The sequence below is a fragment of the Aphelocoma coerulescens genome, chromosome 2 (genome assembly GCF_041296385.1).
Source record: "Aphelocoma coerulescens isolate FSJ_1873_10779 chromosome 2, UR_Acoe_1.0, whole genome shotgun sequence".
In the NCBI taxonomy this organism is placed as follows: domain Eukaryota; kingdom Metazoa; phylum Chordata; class Aves; order Passeriformes; family Corvidae; genus Aphelocoma; species Aphelocoma coerulescens.
Genome location: NC_091015.1, coordinates 164845910 through 164872603, shown reverse-complemented (window position 1 = coordinate 164872603; position 26694 = coordinate 164845910). Strand labels below are relative to the sequence as shown.

The following is a 26694-nucleotide window of genomic DNA, read 5'->3' as shown; positions in this document are numbered from 1 at the left end:
TCCAAGTTTCCCTTTAGTTAAGAACCTTTTTTTCTTTTTTTATTCTGCCTAATCTAAGCTGCACCAGCATGTGTCCATTGGAGGCAGGATTTTATATTCCCCTGCAGTGTCCTTCCATCATTCCGTGCCCTCGTTAAACCACGCGTAAATTGGCATCATCAAGGAGGAGCTGGGCTCTGCGGTTATTAGCAGGATTATTCTCATCTCCTGGTTTCCAGTGAAGCTGCTGAGCTGGTGTAACAGAATTCCAACTAATGCTCATCTCCACTGTCAGGGAGAGCGATGCTGATGGGGCACTGAGCATCAGCAGCAGATACCAGGAGGAAACCAGCAGACCCCATCGCATCTTTCCACATCAAGTGATTTTTGACCCCCAGCTCCTCTCCTCCAGGCCATGGTTGTTTAGCACATCACATTGGGCATTAACTTCCACTCCTGAAACTCTTCTGAGCATCCCGTGGGCTCCTTCACAGCTGCAGCTCCAGTGCGGGAGTGCATCCTGCACTCATTGCTGGGTTTGCTTTGTGCATCACGTCTTCTCACTGCCTAAATCAGCATCCAGAGCCTCCAGCACTCAGAGTGGGTACAGCTGGGCATTTTCTGGCTTCAGTTGATCTTCCTTGTTCCTCTCTCCCCATTTATTTGATTTCTCACTGTATTTAAAGACAGGAGAGGCTAGTGTGTGTTTTACAACCTTCTCCTGTTACTAATTTCTTAGAAACGAAGGGGAAGGAACCACAAGCAATAAAAGAGCCTGAGGTTTGAGGACTGGCTGTTTACTCGTCAAAGCTAGAAATGCAGAGACTGAAGAGGACAAGAGAAAATCCTTGGTGCAGATGTACCTCATTTAAGTTTAGGCTTGTGTAGATCAAATTTGGGATGTGTGGATTTTTACATGGAGCTGTTACTACTGCCATTACTGCAAATACCATCTTAGTTTTGCCTTCTGCACCTCATTTTTGAACCCCCAGCCTGACTTTCCTGCACCATGCCCCTCTGATGCTGGGGGAACAGTGGTGCCCATCTCAGTGGCATTGTGTCACCCCATGCAGTGGGATTGCACATGGCTGATGACACGTGGGTGGCAATAAACCAGTCCTAAGTGTGCAAACGCTGGCAAGGAGGCTGGGACTGGCCATCAGCTGCTGGGAAGAGGGGATGAGGAGCAGCAGGGTGGCTCAGATGCCGAAGCCAAAGATGCACAGAAGCCCAAAAGGGACAAAAATAGGTGTCTGGGTCATTCAAGAGGGTTTGAGGACCACTTAAGATCTTTTCCCTTGGAAGCAGCAATTACCAGATGAAAGGGAATGTCTTCAAGCAGGCGTTTTGGAGCATCTGGTTTGTATTTGGCACGTTCACTGGGGGAAGGCGGGGAAGGCTGGAAGGCTGCTGGTTGGGTTGGTGGCTGGGCGAGTCAGAGGGTGTCCTTCAGGGCATGAGTCTGGTTACTAACGAAATGCATTTTGACACCAGGATCATTCCCACATCTCTCCTCCTTTTTGGACCGCGTTGTCAATAACTCTCCAAAGCATTAACACTGGGCATGAGCTGGGTTTCTGCTCGTGGGAGGGCAAGGGGTGTCCGCACATGAAGTGGCGAGTAGGGGGAAAACACATGGTTTTCTTTTTAGGTTTTGCCCTTCCTTGCTACAGAGGAGGCATTGGCATGTAATTACCGCCAGCTTTAATCCAGCCAGACCAACTGCCTTTCTGGCAAACCCAAATACAATAGGAGCCAAAGGTTATTGCATGCCCTAAATAAAACCATTACAGCCCTGGGGCCTCACCCAAGCCCAGACCGCAAAGCATCCAGGACCAGCTCCATTCAGTTTTTCTGAGCCTGGAAGACTTGGTTTGATGGCAATGACCCATAACTCCTTTTTTTCCTTTTTTTTTTTTTTTTTTTTGTCTTACTTTCCCCCTGCAAAGCCACCTGCACACTTGCAGCCACCGTGGCACCTGCAGCACATCTGGCCAACGTTAGCAAGCCTGCCACGTCATTCGGTCTTCTCTTGCTAAAATCACTAGTGGCTTTAATTGAAAGCAGAGGTGGGTAAAGGCACGTCACACAGACACACCACAGCATGCACGGCTCAGCTCAGCACGTGGCTGTGACCAGTATCCTTTCACACTGCTGCCAGATACAGCCCAATGTCCTTCCCATCCATGGGATGGACTGAAACTTCAGGCACCACACAAGGACCCTGGGGTGGCCACGCAGGAGCCAGTGCATCCCACTCTGCTTTTCTCCCAGTTACTGGTCCAAACTGGGATTTACTCTGAAACCTGAAGGATTTAACTCTCTGTCCCTGAGCAGATATGGTCAAAAGTGATGCAAATGCATGACCTCACCCAGATCTCGAGAGGTAAATATTGCATCATGATGACCGTGCCCCATATCCTTTGCCCCAGTCTGAGACACTCTGAGTCCATCCTGATGCAGGGACAAGCCAGGCCAGGGAGGAGGTATATGGTTGGAAAGGCTTTCTCCTCGCCTCCCAGTTTAATTATCGGTGTGTCATGTTTGCAGCATGATGGACACTGGTCCTGCCTCCACACAAGGCTGCTCTACCTCCTGGCATCCCCACAGACCTGCCAGCAGGGAGAAACTGCATTTCACAACCTGTCTTTCCAGGCTCCCATAAGGTTACTGGAGGGAGAGGAATGTGCTGGAAAAGATATCCCAACTGCTGTTAAAAGGCACAGCTTTCCCTGCTCCTTTCTGGGATAGCCATTCCTTCACCGAACCAGACGTCCCTCTCCAGCTAGCAGCACCCACTGAAGCCAGTACTGTGTCCCCTCCCCATATCACCCTGGGGTGTCTTTGCCCTCGTGGCCTCCCCTTCATGTGCAAATAATTGAAATTGTGATAAAGCAGGCTCTTTTCTGAAGAAATTCTGCTTTTCCCGGTGCTCCCAGGACAGATCTCAGTCACTTTATATCTGGGCCATAAATCTCCAGGGCACACCCACCACACAAGGCAGTAATGGGCCTGCCAGATGCTGTTCTGTCTGGGTGAAGAGCTTGCCAGCCAGTGCAGCATCTGTTAATCATTTGCTAGGAGAGCCCAGGCAGTGAGGGAGTCTCAAGCTGAATCCCTTTTGGCCAATCCTTTCAAATCACTAGGCTACCTAGAGCTGAAACAACCTGTGAGCTGCAGCAGCCTGTGATCCTGGGCTGAGAGATGCATCCCACATGTCTCAGGAGGAAGGTGAGAAATCTTTCTCCTTGGTCCTTCTTCTTCTAAGAGGTGAAAAATCCTCCCCAGGCCAAGGCTAAGGCAGCCCTTTTCCTTGATCCCACTCATCTGCTTTTGCTTCAAGATGCTGTGAGCATCAGATGATGAGATGTGGTCCTGGGCAGTGAACAGCACTGGGGAAGCTTGAACTGGTTTGGTGTTGAGTCATCTCCTCCTGGGTGATGGCACATGGACAAGGCTGAAAGCAGGGATGGCTTTCTCTGATGTTTCTTCTCTGTTGAGTCTTCTTTAAATATTCCACACTCCCAGTCCACGCATTTTGCCTCCAGCAGGTAGAACACCTCCAGGTTCTCCACAGAAGATCTTGTTGCATCTGGGGGCGATGGTCGGGCTGTTGCACTCACTCTCATTTCTCTCCCAGGCTAATTACAAGCCTCTGGGACTCTCTCGGGTGGCTTTGGCAAGTGCTTTGCTTTTCTAGTGCCAGTGCCGGGGAGCCCTGGCCACAACCATCAAGTCTTTCCCCAACTATTAGAAAGCAGCTACGCTCCTTGTGTGTCTTTTCATTGCCGGAAGCTGGTAAGTGGATGGATCCTACACAAATAAACTTCTCAAGGGCAGGGAGTCAAAATATCCCTGGGCTTGTTTGGTGGGAAAAGGTTAACCAGCATGAAGTCTATGAATTGCCGCTGACCCAACTTTGTTGACAAAATACAGTGTTATTAATTGGACTTGCAGGCAAACTGCCTGGGGATGTTTAGAAGGAACTTGTCCATTGCGAGGGCCAAGATCTCCCTGGGAGAAGATCCATCTGGGCTCTTTGGAAATGCACCTAGGCCTTGGCCATGGCTCTGGTTTGGGGTTTTGTTGTTGAGGATAAGATATGTCAGGGTCTCAGTGTCCCACACTGGCCATGGGGCCACACAGATTCACCCACAGCAGAGCTGTAGCAGAGAAGGACAGGAGGAGCCTGTCAAGAAGCCTGGGACCAGGTGACTGAAACAGTCTCTTGATCTACTGGAAGGTGTCCCTGCTCATTGCAGGATTAAACATTGTCAGACTAGACAACATTTAAAGTTCCTTTCCAACCCAAACCATTCTGTGATTCTTGTGATGACTGTAATGAGACTCCTGGTTCCCTAAATTCAGGTTTCTGCTCTCAAGCTGAATCCTACACAAGGCATCATTACCTGGACAGGAGCAGCAGCTTCATGATGAAGGTGAAGTTCCGGAGTGTGACCTGTGCTGTTCCCAGTGTGCTCCTAAATCCCAGCAGCTGTTCACTGCTGCATTGACACTGATGACATTCACTGTCACCCTACCCCCAGCTCGGTGGCTTATTTTGGCTGTGGCAGGGCAGTGGTCGGTGCATGTCCCTGGGTGCCATCACAGCCTTTCAGCCGCCGTCGTGGCAGCTCCAGAGCTGGCTGCTCCTGTTGTGGCTGGTGAGTTCCTTCACAGCATCTCACGGCCATGCGTGACGAACAGCTTGCTTCCCTCGGCCTGGGAGCGAGCAGAACACTCACGCTGGCACAGGCCCAAGACAGAAGCTTTGGGAATCCTCCTCGACAGCGTGACAGCAAATGCTCCTCTCGAGCAGGGCCGGTGCTGGGAGGCTCCCAGCAGCAAAGCCTGTCCCGGTGCAGGAAGAGCTCGCCTTGGGCTGCGAGCTTTCCTGCACCTGCATGACTGAACGTGCCAGAAGGCACCTTCCAAGCGTGCCAGAGTGGTGGAAATCCAGCAGATAAACGTGCCAGTGCCTGTCCTGCCATGCTTTGAGGAGGGGAATGGCACCTAGTGGAGGTGGGCAAAGGGGCTATGCCCTTTCCTCAGTTTCCCTATAAAGCTGACAATTGCCTCCTAGGTGAGGTCGGCCACATTCAGGTGGAGCATTATACAGGTTAACTGTGCTCCTCAAGGGCTGCCTGTAGCCCACAGGAGAAGCTCCCTCTCCTGGGATGCTTAGCCTTGCCTAATTCAAGTTGGGCCATGTGAACATGACCTGGAAGAGCCAACAGGAGCATGATCCATTTGCCTGTTCCTCTTGCACAGCCTCTGGACATGGTCTTGCCCAGGCTGAAGTGGCCCCAGGGGTGAAATGGTCCATCCAGGCTGGAGTTCGGAGCAGCTTGACCGTTCCCTGAGAGCAGCCATGGCAAGCAGCCCGTGTTTCACAAGTGGGGTTTTCCCATCAGGCTCTCCAGCTGCTATAAATAACAGGAAACGTTTTCTCGTTTTCTGCTCTGGAGAAGGTCAGGAGCTGGATTCTGTGGTCTTTGGAGCTTTAATAAGGTTGGAGATTTATGCAGTGTACCCAGAACTCCCCCGAGACAGCCTGCCTGAGGCTGTTTGGCTCCTTGGATGGAGAAGTCCTGAATGCCAGCCTTTGACAAAGTTACCTTAGCCACCCTTTATGAGCTGTCAGGTCCTGCTAAATCCTTAATGTGCTCTTCATCTCCAGGCCAGATGCTAACTCTTGGATTGCTGCTGAACCAGCTCATGAGAGGTTTGAACCATCCTCTGTCAGTGGTAGGAAAAGCTTCCGCCAGGGATCCCAGGACGGATGGACATAGGGGCACCAGCCACTGGTCTCATGAGCTTTCTGGGAGCTCATCTGCATAGAATCATAGAATCTGCCCATATGAGACCCCACCTGGAGAACTGTGCCCAGGTCTGGGGTCCTCAGTACAAGAAAGACGTGGACCTGTTAGGGCAGGTCCAGAGAAGGCCACAAAAATGATCAGAGGGCTGGAGCACCTCTCCTCATTTTTGTGTTTGCAGCAGGATGGAAACCCAGCAAATCAAGTGGGAAGATCCATCCTTGGGGGTTTGCTCAGCCACCCCGATAGTCTTTCTGGGTCCTGGAGAGCCCCAAGCCCAGGTCTGTGCCGCCTGTCACCCCAGCAGCCGCGCTGGGAGGAGGCAGAGCCCTGTCTGCTGCCTCTCCCATTTCCCCAGCAGATGCAGGAATGCTTTGATGTCCACTTCCCCAGCCCCAGTGCCCAGCACCAGGATTAACCACCAGTCAGACGCCTCCATTGACTCCATATAAATCTTCTAAACTCAGACAAGCACCACTCAGAGGGGTCCCAGCATTCCCCTCTTGCAGAATGAGGGTTAAAAATAGTTTTTCCCCTTGCACCTGTCCCTCTGAAGCCAAGGCTGTGTTTTATTTTTAAAGCCCAGCTTCCTTGGTGGTTGGCTCCTCTCCTGGGGCATACAGGCCAGGGACAAATAGAAAAATTGCCCATCTCAGTGGTACAAAGAAGGTGGGCAGTGTGGAACATGCTCACATGGGTTGGAAGAAACTCTTCCTCCCTGCAATGTCTTTTTCTTATAGCCAAGACAGAAATGCAGCTGTAGGGATGATCCTTGAGAAAAATACTGAATTTTGCTCCTTTTTGCATGTTTGTGAGAATGTTTTATCTGTCTCTAAGGGGGTTTTGGGTCAAAGTTAGCATGCCCTGTGCAGATCTCTGAAGCCTGGCTCAGTCCCACTTAAATGGTTTCAGTGAGGCTGAATTATTTTTTGTTAAAGGCCATGTGTTTACATTTCATAAGCTTATTTTAAAACACATGTGTATACAAGAGCAGGCTTATTTATAAGGCAGATTGGCCTGCTGTGTCCTTACCTGACTTAAGTGTCAAGGAAGCAGCTTTTTTTAACTTTTTACAAGCACAGTTTAAAATAAAATACTGGTTTGCTGTGCGCCAGTGAATCTGCCCAGGAGAGGAGGTCAGGACAAGGTCTTGTTTTCCAACTGTAAAATGCTATTTTGCTTATTTACAGAGCTTCCTCTCACCAGCCATCATTTTAGGTTAATATGTTAATGACAGCTGTAGGTAAAAAAAAAACGACATTTATATTCCCCAGAGTCTTGGCAAGCCAAAATCCCAAAGTAGCCAGGCTTCCCAGTGAAACAGCTTTTGGGAACTTTCCTTCAGTAAAGCAGGATTTGCTGGGTGACCCATTCTACCCAGGTTCTTGGCAAGATTTCTGATTTCAAGTACCCCAGGGAAATACTTGAGAAAAGCCTTTGTGGAGGGATCTTGGCATTTTCTGCTTGCCTTGGAGGAAGGATTTTTTTCTTTATTTGTGATTTTAATCCTATGAGCTGGTAACACACCAGTCCAGCTGCAGGAAGGTGAGGAGCACTTATGGTGGTGCAGTTCAGTGTTGGAGTGTGAGGAGATGTGTGTGGATAGGGCTCTCCTCACCCTCCCCATCCTTAAAGCAGGATGAGGAGAGTGAGGAGAGCCCCAGGGAACTACCAATTTACACAAAAGCAAAGGGAAGCTTGGACTGTAGGACATAAAATTCATCTTTCACAAGGGACGAGAAGCCCCCATGTGTTCTTATGCCTGTGCTTGGAGAACTTTTCCTGCTTCTGTCAAGCTTCCACATGGGGCTGGTGGGTATGGACATGAAGACCTGGGAGGTGATGAGACGACTGTTGACATTTACACCCAGGAGAGGGCTGGAGCAAACACGGAGTGAGGGATGGTTTTCCATCCAGTGAAGCTGTAAACCAAAGCCCTGACCACTGGTGGTTATTTAAAGACTCCAGCAGTGCTTCCTGCCATGGGAAGGTGCTTGGCCCACGTTCAGCCTGGGCGACTGCTCTCTGCAAAGCCAAATAAACAGCAGCCACTTGAACTTTCCACCTTGTGTGCTCGGCCAGATGCCTCATCCTGGGCCATGACCCAGCACCATGCCTCGGATGGGCTTTGTGGATGAGCCTCCTTGGAAGATCCAGAGTGATGGCCACAGTTTGGGGTTGAGGGTGCTTTTCCTGTCTCTGAAAGACCCCAGTGAAAGAGTTTGGTGCTGTTTGGAGCTGAGAGAGGGCATCTGGGAAGGGAGATCTGTGTCTCAGGAATGAGCTGGGATGCCCTCCATGCAAGTCCATGTCTTTCAGTGACCTTGGGCAGAGCAAAGGGAGGAAATTATATCCTTTAACCCTACTACACACATGCTTTGGATGCTAAATTTCTTCAGAGGAGCACAATTCAAGTAGCCAGGACCAGGAATCTCATCTATTAATCAAGGCATGGTGTTGATGCATGACTGTGGTGACCATCTGATCTGTAGGATGTCCATGAAGGTGCCAAGGCATCAATGGTGAGATGCCCATAGTGATGCTTCACCCATTGGGGAGGTTGGAGGTGGTCCCTTCCAACCTCAGCCCTCCTGTGACTGTCCATGTGAGATGTCAGACAGTCCCCATAGGTATTTTGTTGCTTTTATTGAGCTGCAGTCAACATGATGCACGTCCTTCCCCACTTCTGACCCTTCCCCAGTGAGCTGAGATGTTTCAGCAACTCACATGAACTCTGCAGTGGATGTTCCTCACATCCAGCTCCTCAGCCTGGGAACTTTTGCAAGACTTGGCAGCAGGACCATTGCAGGAGTATTTCACACAGGACCCAAAAATATTGCTGTTGGTGCAGCATCGGCCGGCCTGGATGCAGGGTCAGGTCCCTCAGAAATCAGACTGTTGACGAACAAGCTTGAGAGCCTTCAAATGTTTCGTCTGATTTTCTTGGACTGCAGAGTTTCCTAGGGAGCCAAAAAGCTGGCTGCTCCTCTTGTTGACTCTGCAGGCCAAAAATACAGCCAGGTTCAGTGGAATAAGGCAGCTCCCAATTCTTGTACTGGTGTAGCAGGGAGAGGAAAAGCTCCGTTTGGAAAAGCTCAAATGTGTCTTTGGAGATAAAAATAAAAGTCCAAGGTGGTGCTCTCTGCCTGTGCTCAGCATCAGTGATGATTGCTCGGGCAGCCCCAGGACCAAAATCCTTGCTTGACATCCCTCTGAATTTCTAGCAAAGAAGCAAATCCAGGAGCATTTCACTTGATCAAGGTCAAAAAGTGTGTCTGCACAGGCTTTGGGGAGTGCACAGAGAAGCTGTGCCAGCACTGGGCTGGGATGAGAGCACAGAACACAGGCAGGAGGAGAGCATCACTTTAAACTGCAAATGAACCCTGAAATGACAAAAAACTTGAAGCAAGCCCACGTTTTGGGTCAGGCTGGCCGTGAATCAGCTCTAGAATATGAAAGACTAAACTTTCTGACTTCAGTTCAAGTTATGAACTTATAAACTCTCATTTATCTGGTTCAATGGACGTGAGCCAGAGACATTTTTTGAGGTTAGTGGATGGGACAGCTTCCTGAAAATGAACTCATTGAAAAAGGCGTGATTTGGAGACAAAGTTTGTCTCAAAATCTCATATTGTACAAGGCTGGGTTAATGTGATGGAGATATGTTCTGTGTATCCCAGAGCTGCTCTTGAGCATCCTCCATCCATTTAGTGCTCTCTGCTAAAATGTAGAGGCACGATAAATCACTTCCAAAAATGAAAGTTGAAAAAAACGAATCAGATTTTAAGCCCATCTGAATGATGACAAATGTGCAAAAAGTTTTTGCACAGGACAGCCATGTAACCTTACTCCATTGCCCCCAAGATACCAAGCACAGACTGGAAGTGAACTGTGGACACGTGGGGCAACCCATGGTCCAGCTTTGTGATTTCATGGCCCAACTTTGAGATGGGGGTCGGAATAGGAGTGTCTCACATGTAGGTGCATTTTTTGTCAGCGAATCTTAGTACTTTTTTTTCCAGAACAAGGCTATTTTTCCCCCTCTGCTTCCCTTTAAAATACTGATTTATTTAAAAATGGCTGTGTATTCCCTAAAACTGTCTTCGGGCATTACAAAAATCAGAATATCTGCCTGAAGCTAGGGATAAAAACGCAGCAGAGGTGTGATGCAGGCAGCTGGGCTAAAATTGGCATCTGCTAAAGTTAGGGGAGATTTCGTGGATCTGTTGGTTGTTTTATTGAAGTGGACAGGTTGAGGACCAGGGTTTTATCAATTCCCTGGCATCAGAGAGATGCACTACTGGTCCTGGATGCCGAGAATCTTCCTCATCCTTGGTGCTGTGGCTGCTGGAAGGGTGGCTGGGCTGTGCTTCTGGTGAGGAGCTGGTGATGTTGTCACCAGCTCTGGAGGCAGCAATGCCACAATGATGCTCCTGCCTGCGCTTGTGCTGGAGAAGTGGGTGAGCTCAGAGTTGATCCTTAGTGTTAACTAAAATCTCCTATTCCTACACTGTGCCAGTCTCCTGGGAGCAGATCTGGGGAGGTGTTCCTCTGTGCCTGAGTTGGGTGATGGCTCCATGGGTGCATCCATCCAGATGCAGATCACCACAGCCCTGCCAGCTTGTGAGGCTCAGACAGGAAGGCTGTGGGTCCAGCTACATGGGAGAGGTTGGCTGGCATTTCCAAACCCTGCAGAGAAGTCTCTTCTTGAGGTCCCCAGAGTCTTTCAGGTGCCACTATCTGGCGGAGCTTGAGGGAAGTCCCTCTGCTGCATTTCTAGTAAATGCCAGTTCAGGACGTGCTAATGACAGCAGAGAGGATGTGCTCCATCTGTGTGACGAATGACACTTATGGGAGATCTGGAAACAGGATGGGGATGTTTTATCGACCAGCTGATAAAAGAAAATGCCACTGAAATTCCCATGTGGGAACACACAGCAGAGTTTCACCCCATGGCTCGGCATTGAATTACAGTGCTCATTTAGCAACCCTTGGCTGCCTGTCCCAGTGCTGCCCACAGTGCCTGGCCAGTACAGCTGCCTGTTTGTAGAGAGATGAGCTGGGAACACATCAAGCTGAAAATAAACTTTTTTATTTATTTTTTAATTTTCCCAAGGCAAGATCAACTCCATGGTGCCTTTGCCGGGATGGCCATCAATGTCTCAGTGGCCTCATGCTGGTAGAACTGAGCCAAACCAGTACCTGCTGACTTTGCGCCAGAGCAGATGAACCCTGTGTCCTGTGGCTGGAGGGGACATCTTCAGTACCCCTTGTCTCTGCTCCCTCTGTTCCACTGTGGTCCAGCCCACGCCAGGCTGGTTTTGCTGTTGGTTGTCACGTGCAGTGCCAAATTTAAATTATTTGTGAAATAGCAAAGTATCCTTGGTGCTGGCTGCTGGAGTACTCTGTACACATCTATGCCTGTAGGGTTTTTTTTTAGTTGAAATAGTGTGGATTTCAGCATGGAGCCAGGTATATTAACAGGAATGCCCTCATTTTGCTTTTTGTTTGTACCGAAGGAGCTTGCAATGGGGGAATTGAGCCTTAAGCAGCACTGAGTGTTCTTCAAGGTCTCCATAGATCTTCAGTGTTGTGTTTTCTGTTTGCTGCAGCCTCTTTCGGAAGCAGCATGAAAAAGAGATGGAGAAAAACCCTCTCAGGGTACAGCCATAACCAGCAGGATAGAGAATGCCTGTCTGCCTCCCTCCCCAGGCATAAACCCTTTTATCTCCCCTGGGAGCAGAGGGGCAGGGACCATTCTGGATGGATCTCAAAGCCAGTATTTAACCCGGACAACTTGTTACTTGGTGTTGCTTTTTCATTCTCCTTCTTTGCCTTTTTCCCTGCTGAGAGGCAGAGCATGTGCATGTGCATCCCCAGAAACATTTACTATCATCAGGCAGCTTCATCATAAATGATGAATTTGTGCTCGCAGCTTCATTTACCCAGGGAAGCTCATTTGCTCGCAGCTTAATTAGAGCCTGCTCCAGCGCAGCAAGGGTGGCTGGGAAATGCCACCCACGCCGGCGTGTCAAAGTGCCTCTGAAACCATCCAGGAGCCGGGGAGCCAAGCGGAGCCGGGAAACCAAGCAGAGCTGGAGCAGCTTGCGTGTCTCCAGGTCATTAAAGCTCACCCCTGGGGCTGGGGAGGATGTGCAGAGCACGGATGAAACGCCGCATCCTGCCTGTCCCATCCCTGCTGGATCCAGCCGTAGGAGCTGAGGAAGTTTTCCTGCTTAGCAGGGTGGGGAGGCTTCACATCTCAGCCTTTATTTAATTTTCAGGTGATAAAAGCGTCGCTTCCCTGCCCAGCGCGTCAGAGCAGCCAGCACCTTCAAACGCTGCCCTTTCTCCAGGGAATTTGCATTTCCCCAAAGGCAGTGCTGGATTTATGCAAAAATCTAGATGAAAGAAAGTCAAAGGCAAAGCATGCTCATGAGTAAGCTTTCCTGGGCACTTCCTGAACAGTCAGACACTCTCCTTCCAACCTTTTGGCATTCTGGGGAGAAGTGATGCTGACTGCAGGCTCCTTCAGCCCCAAAAATACTGTTTGATTACCACTTCACCTCCATGTTGTCCCAAGGGTGGTATCAATCTGGAAAGGTGCTTTGAGAGGTTGCAGCATCCCACTGTTGGATTTGCTTTTTCCTGGGTGCACCATTCCATGGGATGTGGCATCCCCTCTTGTGGTGTTCAGGTAATGTTTCCACTCTAGACAGGATGGATTTCCTCCTCATCCTGCCATTCCCCTGAGGATGTGGTCCTTCTCCTTCAGTGATATCCAAAATCACCTGGGCACGGTCCTTTGCAGCCAGCTGGCTGTGCTGCATGACCTTCTCCTTACTTTCCCTGACAGGATGGGAAGAGCACAAAGTGTCATCATCCCACAGTGGCTCTGACATGAGCTTTTTGCTCATGCAAATCATTGCAATTTCCCTTCCTGAGATACCAGGGCGTTTGCTGGCTTTTACAAAGCCACTGCTGGAAATCCTTCCTGTGAATGACAGGAACAGGGTTGTTCATCTTCTGTATCAAAAGACAGTTCATTTAAGTTCAAGAAGCGCCAGGATCTGTATAGTTTGCCATCCTTTTTTAGCTAGTTTCGCCTCAAACAGTGGCTGGGAGCAGCCTTGGCATGCCAGAGCATCTCTGTGTGACAAGTGAGGATGTGATTTAAAATGTGCTTGTCTGGGGCTGCAGCAGCTGCTCTCTGCTTCTGGTGTGCAGCCCAGAAAGGGACAGGCTTGATGGTAATTGGGGAGCCCATTTTTGCAGTCCAAGACCACGTCCCAAGCTGCAGCATTGTAGGGCTCCAGTCCTAAGGATTTTTCAGCCCATTTTCCTAATTCTCAGAGTGTCCTGTTCCAGCAAGATTTTTTTAGTACCTTGGTTAAACTTGAATTCAGTTTGAACCCCACTTGGTGAACAGGCAAGTGGGGAGCTGGGTGGGAGCTGATGTGGAGAACCCAGGCAAAGGGTCGTGGTGACACCCGGCCACTCTGGCCTTCAGGTACTCAGGGAATCATGGAATGGTTTGGGATGGAAAGGACCTTTAAAGATTATCTAGTTTCAACCATGCTGCCATGGACAGGGACACCTTCCATTTTGCCAGGTTGCTCAAGGCCTCATCCAGCCTGGCCTTGAACACTTCCAGGGATGGGGCAGCCACAGCTTCTGGGAGCAACCTGTTCCAGTGTGTCACCACTCCCATCATAACAAATTTCCTTCTGACATTCAATATGAACCTACCCTCTTTCAATTTAAAGCTGTTGCTTTTTGTGCTACCACTACAGGCCCATGCAAAAGTTCTTTCCACCTTTTTTTTTTTTCAACCTCCCTTTAATACATTGAAAGGCTGCAATGAGGTCTCCCTGGCCACCAATTCCTGAGATGGATAAAGAGCCACAGCAACATCCTCACCTTTTTATGCCCATCTGAGCCCAGCTGCAAGGTGCATTTCCTAGGGGCTTTGAGTTTCAGAAGTTCTGTAGTTGGGAAAAGGCCTCAAGTTGCACCGGGGGAGGTTCAGGTTGGATATCAGGAAGAGTTTCTGCACTGAAGGAGCAATTCAGCATTGGAATGGGCTACTCAGGGAAGTGGTGGAACCCATCCCTAAGTGTTCAAAAATGGGTGGACATGGTACTCAGGAATGTGGTCTGGTGGGCAGGATGGTACTTGGTTGGAAGTTGGACTTGATGAGCTTGGGGATCTTTTCCAACCTGAGTGATTCTGCAATTCTATGATTCTAGTTTGCAGACCCTGAGCAATCTGAGCTCTGCACTGCCTTAATCTCCTTCCTCCAAAGTGATGCTTGATCCTCCCTTCTCCTTCCAGTTTAGTCCCCCATCTCCCATGTGGACAGGGTGCAAATCGGGCTGAGGACATGGGGCAGTGGTTTACACACCAGGCAGGCTCTGCAGAGCAAGTGGACACATTGACGTCCCTCCAGCGAGAACAGCTGTGACTTTCAGCATTTTGTGCCCTTTGATCTTTTAATTGAAAGAAAGCCACCTTTATTTGCTCTGCAAGCTCCCACGGGTGGGGGACAACTCTTGGCACAGCGCTGGGGTTTTGCGCAAGGGCAGCAGGACCAAAGGATTTTGTCCCTGTTGCTGGGGATGGCTGGGTCCAGGAGGGTAGGAGAGGGTGCAGGGAAGCAGGAGAGGATGCAGGATGAGGCCATGCTGTAGCCATGCATCCAAAACTGGCAGCTTGGAGGTACCAGCCTTTGTCCCTAGAGCTTTGTCAACATGTTGCTTTTGCAGAGCGCTTGTCCTGTGGCAGCCAGGGAGCTCTGCTGTGGCTTTTTGCTGGAGCCAAGGAGTTTTCTGGGAGAGAGTCTTAGTGAAAACCATTGCTGCAGGACCTGGGCTCAATGGAAGGAGCCAGGAGGGTGGTGTGCTGGGGGGTCATGATAACACTGCCAGACCTTGCCACATCCCACCCAGGAGCAGCCTGTTTTCCCCCCTCCCTTCACTTGCTCCATGGCTTTTAATTATCCTGGCTTGCACTCACCATGTTTCCCTGAGGATCTCTCTGTATTGTGGGTAGCCCTGAGGAGACACTTCTCACCTAAGTGCAACATCTCTGTCCCATCCTGCTGGAAAAGGGACATCTCTGGAGGGGCTATTTCAAGGGGTGGTTTCTGCTGTTAGAGTGACAGTGGCCATGGCTGGTGAGGATGAGGAGGAGACAATCCAGGGTTTTCCGTGCAGCACTGTTCCCATGGGTTGGTGGCTGCCTTCAGAAGTGCTTTGGTGTCCACCACAAAGGAGAGGGCTGGTGGTGCTGCCACCCCCCAGCAGCCTGTCATGATCTGTGTGACCCTGTCTCCATGGGGTGAAATTTGTAAACCAAACAGTGCAGAGCAAAAGCGAGATGGTTTGAGAGGACAACCCCTGACAGCACAGGGTCTAGATGGTGGAGGAAGCTCAGTGACCCACAAACACCATCTAAACCTGGGGCCATTGACTTGGAAGAGCTGTCCTTTTCCAGAATTTAGCTTCTCTGGACAATGCTGACCATAACTTGATGTCACCAGTGATCTTTCCATGGGGTACATAACAGGCAGAGCATGTTCTGTCCCCAGTTGCATCCCCAGCATGTCACAGAGCACTATTTCAACATTGTCTGCAGGTCAAAATCCACCCTTTGGGTAGATTTGAATCCCCTGGAGCCTCCTTCATCATCAGCAAACTTCCATCAAAGCCACCGCAGCCCGTCTGGGTTGGGGGTTGTGCAAGAGGCACCAGTGACGCAGACAGGGCTCTGGTGGCCTTGGGTCAGGGCTGCTGGTGGCCTGATGGAAAGGTAAGACCAGGTAATGTAGGGACAGCTTCCCATCAGAATCCCACCACTGAGCAGGGACATGGCAAATAGCAAAGTTCAGGTCCGGTGGGACACAGGCTCAGGCTCAAACTGTACCTCAAAGGGGAGGTCATGACAGCTCCTCCCTATTACAGCTGGTGGTGGGGTCCGTGGCTCTGACCCAGGAAGAGGTGACAGGTCCGGAGAGATGGTCCCGAAAGGGATCGCCTTCCCAAGGCCCAGTGTCTTCCCTCAGCTGCTGGCAGAGGAGCCCCTGCAGAGGCTGTCAGCTCTTTAGTGATTATCAGCTCGTGATTCCAGCTCAGCTCTGCAGGGCAGCCTCCAGGCCAAGCCAGACCAGAGAGAGAGGAGCAGGCCCGTGTGGCTGGTTCCGCACAGAGGTAGCTTTATTGTTGGTTCCCTCCGGCGAAGGGGAAAGCCAGGGACGAGCTCTCTCTCCCACAGAGCCAGGGCGCTTCCTTTTATAGGGATACAGGGGATCAGTAGGGGACCAATGGGTTACAGAGGGTCTGGGACAGACCAATGGGTTACAGAAAGATCTGCATAGTGTCTCTCAAAGGATTGTGGGTCCACTTTTCCTCGCCATGACCCAAGAAGTGGCTGCCTTTTCAGGGAGTCCTGCTGGGCAATTGCAAAATCTCTTGTCTCAGCAGAGATCCCTCCAGGGCAAGGGCTGGGCATATCCCACACCTCCCTGCCCTTCCCAGGAGTGTGCTGCTGTTTCTCGTGTTTCCCCAAAAAAAGCATCAATCTGCACTCCCACCCCCAAATTTTGCCACCTGCCACGAGTACTAAATTCACTCAAAATACTGTGAGAAACCACAAAAAAGCTGGGCAGATATTCAGCTGCACCAGAGTTTCAGGATGAGAGAGACACGTGGCAGTGTGTTGGGGGGACCACTGGGGTCAGTTTTCCCCCCGTGTGTGTTTTGGGGCGAGGATGCTGCTTTGGGATTCTTTTCTTTCCAAAGATACTCTTGGACAAGGCTTGAAGCCTGGGAATGCCCAGTCACACACAGAATTGCTTTTCTTTCCTGATTCTTCTGGCCAAAAGAAATCCCTGAAGTATGGGGGGAGCTGGCCCCCAGTATTTGGGATGCCTGACTTCCCTGTGCATCAGGCGCCGGAGCGTGGGGACCATCCGTCCCCAAACGACCGTGCCTTTCACCCCTCCCCAAAAAAACCCTCTAGGGCACACCCTCTGCAGATTTGGGAAGCAGCCAGCCCCAAGCCTGTTATTACTTTTCCCCGTGGAGTTGGCCTCTCTTCCTCCCTGCTCTTTTTCTTTTTTTTTCCTTCTTTCCCTTCAAATCCAAGCCAGGAAAAGCCTCTGACATCGGCACCACAGCTCCTCGTGGCTGCTGGGGGAAGGCAGTGGACGGGATATCCCAGATCATAAAACCAGGATCTTGTTGAAAGCAGGGCTACTACCACTGGCTGCCTGTGAGTTGTCCACTGGTGGGGGACAGACTGGGAGGCAGGGATGGATGGGGGACTCATCCATCCCTGTTCAGCTGGGGGGAGGTCCTTTTCCCCACAGTGCCCTTTTGTGGTTTTTATGATCTTCTGGTGGCTGACTCTCTTAAGGTACAAGAAGGAATTAGATTAAATAAAAAGCTGTCCATGGAGACCTCAAATTCGAGCTGCCTGGGGACTGCATGCAAAGGGAAAAGCAGAAATTCCAGCGAAAGGGCTGTTGAAGGGGTGCTGGAAGCATCATGTTTCCTCCAGGGCATTGCCCCACAAGCTCTGGACAGGAGACAGCCCTGACTCTGGTGGCATCACAGGAATCCCAGTGTCAGCACAGGCTCCATGTCCAGTCAGGGTTGTGAATCTGGGTGAGAGGGAAAAACAACTCCCAGAGGACCTTTATAGACACTTTGCACACTGTGCCTCAACCTCTCTTCAAAGACAAAAGGTGTAAATACAAGATAAGAAAGGGTCGATCATGTTACCAGTGCCTCCGGTGCATTCCCAGCTTGCACAGTGCTGGGAAGACTGTGCTCTTCTTTTTATCTGGCTGGCTGGCTCACTGCCTCAGCTTCCCCATTCCTCTCTCTTTCCTGGTGTCCTGAGTGCCTCCTGCTTGCAAATCTCCACGCCACCATCATGCTGGCACCTTTCCCTGCTCTCTAAATGTTACCAAACTCCTTAAGTCCGACTGGAGCTGTAAGATCAGGGGCTGTACAGCTCTCTTTGGCAAAATTTTGTGTTAGCCAGTATTTACTGCACACCAAAAACATTGTGGGGAAAGATGCATGACCTGGTTTATCTTGCAGGTGTGTTTCTGTGGGCTGCCAAGAGCCCCCCAACGTTCTCCCTCTGCACCTGTGCGTTTTTAATCCTCCTTGTCATGCTTTGCTCAGAAAACATCACGTGCAGCAGGAGAAACAACCTAAAAAATAACCCCTTCGAGGAAAAACCCATGATGCTTCCCTGGCAGATGGTGCCAGGCACTGCTCCGCTCCTGGCAGCAAATACCCCACAGCCACCACGGTACCCAGCATGGCTTTTCCAGGACATCCCATCTGCTCTGTGTATCTCTGCACCTGGAGCAGGACGTGCCCATGGCTGCTTACACCTCTCCCCACAGATGCTGGCTCCTGCTGGGTGTTTTGTTTCTGTCGCTCTCTTCCCAGACCTTTGCTGTTTCCTTCCGTGCGGATGCAACTGGAGGAAATCTCAGCATGCTGGCTGTGTCCCAGCTGCAGTCACAGGCTGGGGACAGCACTGTGGCTCTCTGTGTCCTGGGACCTGTCCTCCTTGGCAGTGATGGTGATGGTGGCAGTGGTGGTGCTGCTCGTGCTGGTGGCAGTGGTGGCAGTCATGGTGCTGCTCATGCTGGTGGAACCCAGTGGTGGCAGTGGTACTATTGCTCATAGTGGTGGCAGTGGTGACACTGGTGGCAGTGGTTGGAATGGTGGTAGTGGTGGTGGTGCTGCTGATGTTCGTGGCCGTGGTGGTGCTGGTGGCAGTGGTGACATGGTGGTGCTGACAGTGGTGCTGCTGATGCTGGTGGCGGTGGTGGTGATTGATGGCAGTGGTGCTCCTCATACTGATAGCAGTGGTGACACTGGTGGCAGTGGTGGTGCTCATGGTAATGGTCATTGTGGTGGTGGTGGTGGCAATGGTGACAGTGGTGGTGCTGCTGGTTCTGGTTGCAGTGATGGTGGTGGCAGTGGTGACACTGGTGGTACTGCTGGTACAGATCTCGTGTGCAGCTGAGCCTCACAGACCTCCCCATGGTCACTCGTGTCAGTGGCAATGGATGTATGCAAAAAATTCTGCATGGTGATGGCTGGGACTGCTCAGAAACTTGGGTTCAGTTTTCAGGGTGATGGAGGTGCTTGTTGGGAGCAGGGAGAGCAGGACTTCGTCTGCCTTAAGGGGAAAGGGCTGGTCGGTGTCTTGCTACGTGAGCTGAAAGCAGGAGAGAGGTCGAGGAAGTGTGACACAGCTGGGTGTTTTGTTGGGTTTCTCTGAAGGTGAACTTTGAACAGGAGGTGTGCTCACTCCGAGATCACTATATTTATGTATGGGTGAGATACACATTGTTTGGGTGAGTAAAAGCCTTTGTTCCGAGTCCCGCTGCTAAAGCCCTCATGGAGTGACACTTTGGCTCTGCAAAGCTTCCTTTTCCTTTGCTTGGGGAGGTGCTGTGTTTAGGAAAACCTGACTCCACCGTCTGTGTCCCGCTGGTCAGGTACCAGCAGCACAGCCGTCGGATCAGGCATCTGATCAGCAATCCAACCAGGCTCTTCCATTCACTGGTTGAAGATCTGACCTTTATTTTCCATCAAGTTGCCATGAGGAAGATCAGCCTCATCCCTCTGTTGCAGGCTCTGTCCCTGGACAGCTGGGATGAGACCAAGGCATTTGTAATGGCCTTGCCACACTGCAAAGGAATATTTCGGAGAGCTCTGTGATCCCCTCAGCTTTGGGGTATAAGACAAAGAGATGATGGCTCAGTGGTCCCCATCCCCCAGAGCAGCATCCTTCACTGCTCTCTTGCCACACTGCTGTGTGTTCATCCTGGATCCTCAGTGGGCTCTTGGCTGCAAAATTCTTGTGGAAGAAGCAGAAATTTCCACAGTCGTGGTGAAAAAATACAGCATAGAATCACTGTGGTTGGAAAAGATCTCTGAGATCATGGAGTCCAGCTGTTAACCCAGCACTGCCAGGTCCATCACTAAACCATGTGCCACATCCATGCCTCTTTTGAACACTTCCAGGGATAATGATTCCACCACTACCCTGGACAGCCTTTTCCAATGCCTGACCACCCTTTCGGTGAAGAAATTTTTCCTAATATCCAATCTAAACCTCCCCTGGCACAACATGAGGCAATTTCATCTTGTCCTGTTGCTTTGATATGTGGAAGAAGAGGCCAACCCCCACCTGGCTACTACCTCCTTTCATCAGGCTTCTCCAAGATGGGTTTGAGCCTGACAGGCCAGTGCTGCATTGCTGAGCATCCTCATCCAGGGCTTGCTCTCTGTGTCCTCACATGCTTCCTCTAGATCCCCTGGAGCGCTCAAATCAGAAGGATTTATATTCCACTTGGCAGGTTATTAATATTAGCTGAAATTCCCTTTTCCACATTGTTCTGCCATGCTTAATATGGAGATCAGCATCGCCGCCTGAAATGCAGGGGGTGATTTGTGATTGAATATCCATTAGGGATTTATGGGCTTCGGGGCTGAATTGCTGGGATGTGCAATTGCCAAAATACTTGAAACGCTTCCACTGGAGAGGAGACCTTGTGGGAAAGGAGCACTCGCTGTTCTCGTAGGCAGGCGGTTCCCACTGAGCCTCCATTACTGGCAGCGAGCACACCCAAGCCAATAAAATTTGTATGGGATCCGGAGCGCCAATGGAGCATGAGCTGTGTGTCAGATGATGACAGGGGGCAGCGCAGGCATTGGTGCTGGCAGCAGCTGCCGGTCCCACGGGGTTGCTCAGCGGGTGGGATTTAATCCAGGACACGGGTAAACATGGGCACAGTTCATATTAATGTCCCTGGCAGCCGGTTAAAATGAGGTATGAGGTTGTTTGGAGGGAGAAAAGTAATTTTTTGCTGCTGTCCCTTGTGCACCTCTGGTGCTGGTGCGTCAAATCAGATCGATCACTGGGATCAGATCAAATCATTGGGACAGATGGCATTAAACACACTGGAAGCCTGAAGAGTAAAGGCATAAAAAGTAAAAGCAAAAGATCCTCAAGTCCTTTGTTTCAGAGAGACTGGGTTTGCGAGGGGACAGTTTGGGGCAATTCCTACTTTGCATCAGCTCTTTCCTTTGAGCAGGCAGCTGTGGCTGCCCATCCCTTTGGAGGGTTTTAAGCTCTCTTTCCCTTAAAATGAAAAAGATGAAGCTTGCTGAGGGGATTGCCAGTATGTTTTCCTTGGGAATCGTTCACTCACTGGTTGCTGGTTCTTTTTGTGGTTGTGCTGGCCAGCAAGTCAGCAGCTGGACATGTAGGAGCCACACAGCCAAAATCAGCCCAAAACTACCCTCCAGAAATAGCACACTGGTTCTTACCTAGCCATGGGGAAATCATCTTGGAGAGAAGCAGATCCCACAAACAAAGTGGTGAGTGGGATCGTCACTGAAAAAGCATGGTGAACACTGTGGGGAGAGCAGGTTTCCCAGCCCATCTTGCAGGATCATTGCAAGCTTTGAGCAAAAATTCCAGCTGCTGTGGTCCAGGTGGGGAGGGTCAGCTACCCTGGGGGGTTCAGCATCATCTGTGGACCGAGCTGCTCTGAATCACATCTAAAATGCTGCAGGAGGGCAGCTCCCACCTCACTCCCATCCCTCAGCCAAGCTTCCAGACTCCATCAGCTGCTAAAATCTGATTTTCTCAATTGGGACTGGAAAGTCTTCCCCCCTGAATGTCCCACTCATCCCCTACAGCCCAGGCAGGGTTTGAACTTTGCAGGGCTCTGGGGTAGCATTACCTTGGTTTTTATAGGGGAAAAAAAGAAGTCATGAGTGATGGGACATGGTTGATGGGAAAAGTCCATGATTTTAGCAGGCAAACTGGGCACTTTCAGCAGAGCATATCCACGTCCCCTGACACCTCACCTGCCTTTTTTCCCATTGCTGTTTAACTTTTCCATTCCTGGGTACGAGTGGAGAAGCAGGAGCTGTTGAACAGGTTGTAAATTATGCTCGGGCTTGGAAGAGCCATTGTCAGCACCCAGGTGCTGTGACGAGCTGGTCAGTGCTTGGCTCATGTCCCTGCTCCCACCCTGTCTCATTGCATAAGGGTGAAACAATCCAGAGGGGAAAGTTTCTGGCTGCTGTGAGGAGAGGCAAGGGGGTGCCTGCTGGCCTGGCTCGGGTTACTTATGTGCTTATCGTCTATTTTGAGGCTCTGGCCACGAGGCACTAAGCAGCCGCTGACCTGGGGGAAGGACCAGTTTCAAAACAAGAGTCCAGTGGGGAACAACATGGGGAGGCTCTGCCTGGGTTTCCCTCAGCTCCGAGTGGGGCTGGCAGAGCTCTCACCTTCCCGCTGGGCCTATCATCAAGTGGATTCAGGCATTTCCACAGTGGGAATTGATTTTCTTTTTTAATTCTTCGCATTACCATCCTTGAAAGCAAAGATGCTGCAGGTTGAGGGGCAGGGGTCCATTACAGGGAGCGATGTGCCAGCGGCGTGGGAATGTGGATGAGCAGGCAGGGAGACACATCCATCACTAACACTGCCAAAACCACACACAGACGACCCCCTCCACGGCCCCCCCTCCCCAAGAAAGCTCATTTGCAGGCAGCTTAGTTCTCCTAAGAGCATTAGAGGTGCATTTGGTGGACATGAGCCCAGCGCCAGGAGCATGTGGCCGATTAGCAGCAGTGGCAGCTGGTTTCGGGCACAGCGTGCGCTTGGGGTGGAGATATTCAGCGTGCTTTTTGGGGACACAAAGGTGAGGTCTGGGGGATCTGGATGGGTGTCAGGGGGGTCAGCTGGTGTTGATTGGATGCTTAAATCCACCAGCAGGTGCAGATGTTGGGTGGCATATGGGAGCAAGGCCTTCCCTGCCATGTGCTTTTCCCTTCTGTGGGTGAAATGTGAGTTACTCCCTCTGGCTTTCCAGTGCCATTTCAGCTCTCCAGATGATATTTCAGTTTTAACTTTAAATACCACTTCGCTTTCTAATCTACGGTCTCCTGTGAAGATGAGGATGGTCAGGGATACTCGTAGGGGATGTAGAAAGTGATGGTGCCTTCAGGGGCACCCACACCGGGCAGGGGCTTCCTTGGGGAGGAGGGCACTCTCACCACCGCGTTTCCCTTTCCCTCCCCTGCAGTCTTGCTCTCCGCTGGGATTTATGGAGGTGCTGAGGAGCAGCTGTGAGCCCCGCAGCCCCTGGCAGCCCGCCCTGTGAAGCAGCCTCCGGCCGCCTCTCCTCGTCTCGCCCAGCACCCCGACCCTCCGACTCAACCATTCAAGGCTCCCGTGCATGGATCGCCCCAGCGAGGCACCGCTGCCGGACGCCGCCGACGCCGCCCCATAGGCTCCCGGCCCCCCGTGCCGCCCCCAAGTACTCCACATACCCCGATGGGGTAACGTGACGGGGGTCACCCTCCCGCCACCACCACCCCCCATATGCAGAGGCCTTTCTAGAGCGCCCGGGAGCGCGCGGCACCGGAGGCAGCAGCCGCTCGCCGTCGCACACACGCGGAGGACGCCAACACTACAGCAAAGGGATTTTTTTTTTTTTAATTATTATTATTATTACCATTAATATTATTTTTTTTTCCCCATCTGGCTTTTTTTTTCCCCCCGGGAAGCTTGTGGTGTGTCAAGGAAGCCGGCGCACTCCCAGGAGTTGGGATTATTTGCACAACGTCTGTATATTGAGTTCTCGATCCTGTTTTATTTTTATTTTTGAAGCACAGAGGGGTTGTTGGGTTTTTGTTTGGGTTTTTTTTTTTTTGCCCCTTCACACCACACTTTTCTTGGGTTTTTCCCCCGCCACTGTCAGCACCACCTCACCCTCCCACTGTCCCACCATGGCCCGGATGAACCGCCCTGCGCCCGTGGAGGTCTGCTACAAAAACATGAGGTTCCTCATCACCCACAACCCCACCAATGCCACGCTCAGCACCTTCTTGGAGGTAAGGAGGGAAGGCTGGAAGTGGGGAACCAGAGTCCACTTGCATCTTTTGGAGCTAAAAGCTGATGTAGATGAGAGGGCAGCACATCCCCTTTGGTACCACAGCCCCTTGTGGCATCCCGGGGCAGTGGGTCTAATCATTGCCAGCTTTTTGGGATGGAATGTTTTTCAGGACCTCAACTATGATGTTTGGGCACAGTAGAGATGGAGCAGAATGTCCCCATTCCCGTTGCATCCCCTGCCAGCTCCACTAGCACATCATGTCACGAGGCTTTGGAGCGATGCACATGGGTGCACACAACCTGCCCTGCACCTCCCAGCACCTCAATAACGACTTCTCATCCCAAATATCCCAGCATATTTCCAATGCCCAGAGCGTGTTGGGTAGTGCTGGAGAGTTTGGTGTTGCAAGAGCCAGCATTGGCAGCACCTGTGTGAGTGCCACTGCCTCAAGGTGACAGGAAGGTGCCTGTGATTTGGGGACAGTCCCCCCATACCCTGCACGCTGCACACAAGGCAGTGGGGTTACCTGTGGTTACACCAGTGGGAAGGGAGAAAAATTCCCCTTTCCTCCAGTCTCTTAGACTTTTGGCCAGGCTGCTGAGCATGTGGGGGGCTCACCACGGTCTGGTGAGCGCACATGGAGAACAAAGGAGGTGGATCATTGGCGGGGATGATCTCATGGTGCCCGGCGAGGCCGGTGCACCGGGCACGTAATCCGGGGGCAATCCTTGCACTGGGCAATGAGCCATGCTGGAAACATCCCAAGTCCCACGCCTGAGCCTGCAGCATGTTGGAGTGATGATGGGATACAGCAGCGAGGTGGAGAACGAGCCCCTGAGCCATCAGTGAGATCCTGAGCTCGGTTGGTGGGGCATGCTACGACTCCCCCCCAGCTGCTTCCCTGCATTTCTGTATCAGGAGTGTGACCCCACCAGGCACAAATAATTTCTCCTTCAGAGGACTTGCACCCATTTCAGGGATGTTTCTTTGACTGGGGTGTAAAATCCCTGCTGTAGTGGCTGTCAGGACTTAAAAATAAATGGCCCCATTGGTACTCGTGACTCTGAGGAGTCATGAAGATGCTGGTTAAAAATCCTACAAGGCCACGTGGCTTTGGTGGGATTTCATATTTCCTTGTACCTGTCAGGCTGGATGGACCATGGGTCAAGGTTTCAGAGATGGGGCACAGCACTGTTTTAGGGTCCATACTGCACCACATGGTCATAGCAGGGCTTGGATGTGTTGGGGTTAACGGGTGCATCTGTCAGGGTCTCTTCAGACCCCTCCTTCTCCTTCCCTCCCCAGGACCTGAAGAAATACGGTGCCACCACGGTCGTGCGAGTGTGTGAAGTGACCTATGACAAGACCCCCTTGGAGAAGGACGGCATCACTGTCATGGTAGGTGGGCAGCAGGATGGGCATCGGGGGGGACAGGGGGCTGCCCCAACACCACCCTTAAATATCTCATCCCTTGGGGCTGTGAAACACCCTGGTAGCCCAACACAGCATCACACTTGCCGAGGAGCAAAGTTGAAAGCCCAGCTGAGCTGAGCTGAGGCTGGTGCTTTAAAAAGAAGTGCTGCCCACGCAGCCGAAACTGTGACTCACCCGGCTGAGTCGGCAGCTGCCTTCCCTGCCTGTTGCTCAGGCTTTGAAACATCCAGGGATGAGAGCGCCTGATCCCACGTGGAGGATGCGCGTGGTTCCCATTACCCTCGGCTGTTATCTTATCCTGGGGGGTGGTGTGAGGGTTTTCTGCTCTTCCAGCAGCCAGCTGGTGCAGGTGGGGGGATGAAAGGGAGGAGGCAGCAAGCTGGGAAAGGCAGAGCAGGCAGCTGCCTGGGCTGTATCTTGGCTGATAAGTAATTGGAGATGATGTCAGGCGTGATAGCCCTGCCAGGGAGTTCAGCTCCAGCTGGGAACTGAGGCTCTGCTTATTATTTAGGGAAGGGTTTAGAAGTGCCTCATGTCTCCTGGGGTGGTCCTCTGTGTGCAGGACCTCTTTATATAGCTCTGTCTGCATAATGTGTGTCCTAGAGAGAGAGAAGGCTGTATCTTAGATCCTCAGGGATATAGGTAGATAATCCTGTGGCTCTCTAGATACTGATCCTCCAGATGCAGATGTGTCTAGATATAGATGCAATCTGTGTCTCTACAGGATATATCTTGGAAAGATAAGTCTATCCTACATATAGAATCTGTATGTTGGAGATCACACCTGCTCACTTACACACCAAATTCTGCCTTCTACCCCATTTCTAACTGGAGCCTCCAGTCTGAGTTTCTATATCTAGGATATATGTACCTCTTTACATCTCTTACATCTCTCTTATGTGGAGAGATACATATCTAGGAGAGGTTTTATATAGAGAGTTAGAGAAACTATATAAGACACTGTATAGAAACTAAATAGCTTCTATATCAAAGTTTCTATAACCTATATATAAGGTAAATCATAGATATATCTATAACCTAGTTTCCTATACATAGATGTATCTATGCCAATACAGAAATATCTTTATATAATTGTATCAAATACATCTCTATATATGAGATGTGTGTATATATATATGTATACACATATATCATGGTATATCTTTATATTTGATATATACATTTTTGGTATATTTTTTAATATGTATCTTGGTATATATATTTCACGTATAAATATATCTTGGTGCACAAGTCTTTTGAGGAGCAGCTGAGGGTGTTTAGCCTGGAGAAAAGGAGGCTTGGGGAAGATCTTATCCTCTCTACAACTCCCTGAAAGGAGGTTGTAGCCAGGTGGGGGTTGATCTCTTCTCACAGGTAACAAGCAAAAGGACAGGAGGGAACGACCTCCAGTTGCTCCAGGAGAGGTTTAGTTTGGATATTAGGAAAAAATTTCTTCCCTGAAAGGGTTGTCAAGCATTTGCAAGGGCTGCCCAGAGAAGTGGGAGGTAT

General features: G+C 50.8%; 1 protein-coding gene across 2 annotated transcripts in view; it reads left to right on the top strand.

The window, feature by feature from the left end:
* Positions 1 to 26694, top strand: part of PTP4A3 (protein tyrosine phosphatase 4A3) — a 43077-nt gene that overhangs the window by 8995 nt on the left and 7388 nt on the right. The window contains exons 1-3 of one of the 2 annotated variants that reach the window (XM_069005564.1): positions 3073 to 3210; positions 22939 to 23749; positions 25057 to 25149. In XM_069005564.1, coding sequence (XP_068861665.1) covers positions 23645 to 23749; positions 25057 to 25149 — 198 coding nt within the window. In that variant the 5' untranslated portion in view covers positions 3073 to 3210; positions 22939 to 23644. Of the gene's footprint in view, positions 1 to 3072; positions 3211 to 22938; positions 23750 to 25056; positions 25150 to 26694 lie in introns of those variants that run through there. The other variant, XM_069005563.1, reaches the window with a different exon arrangement.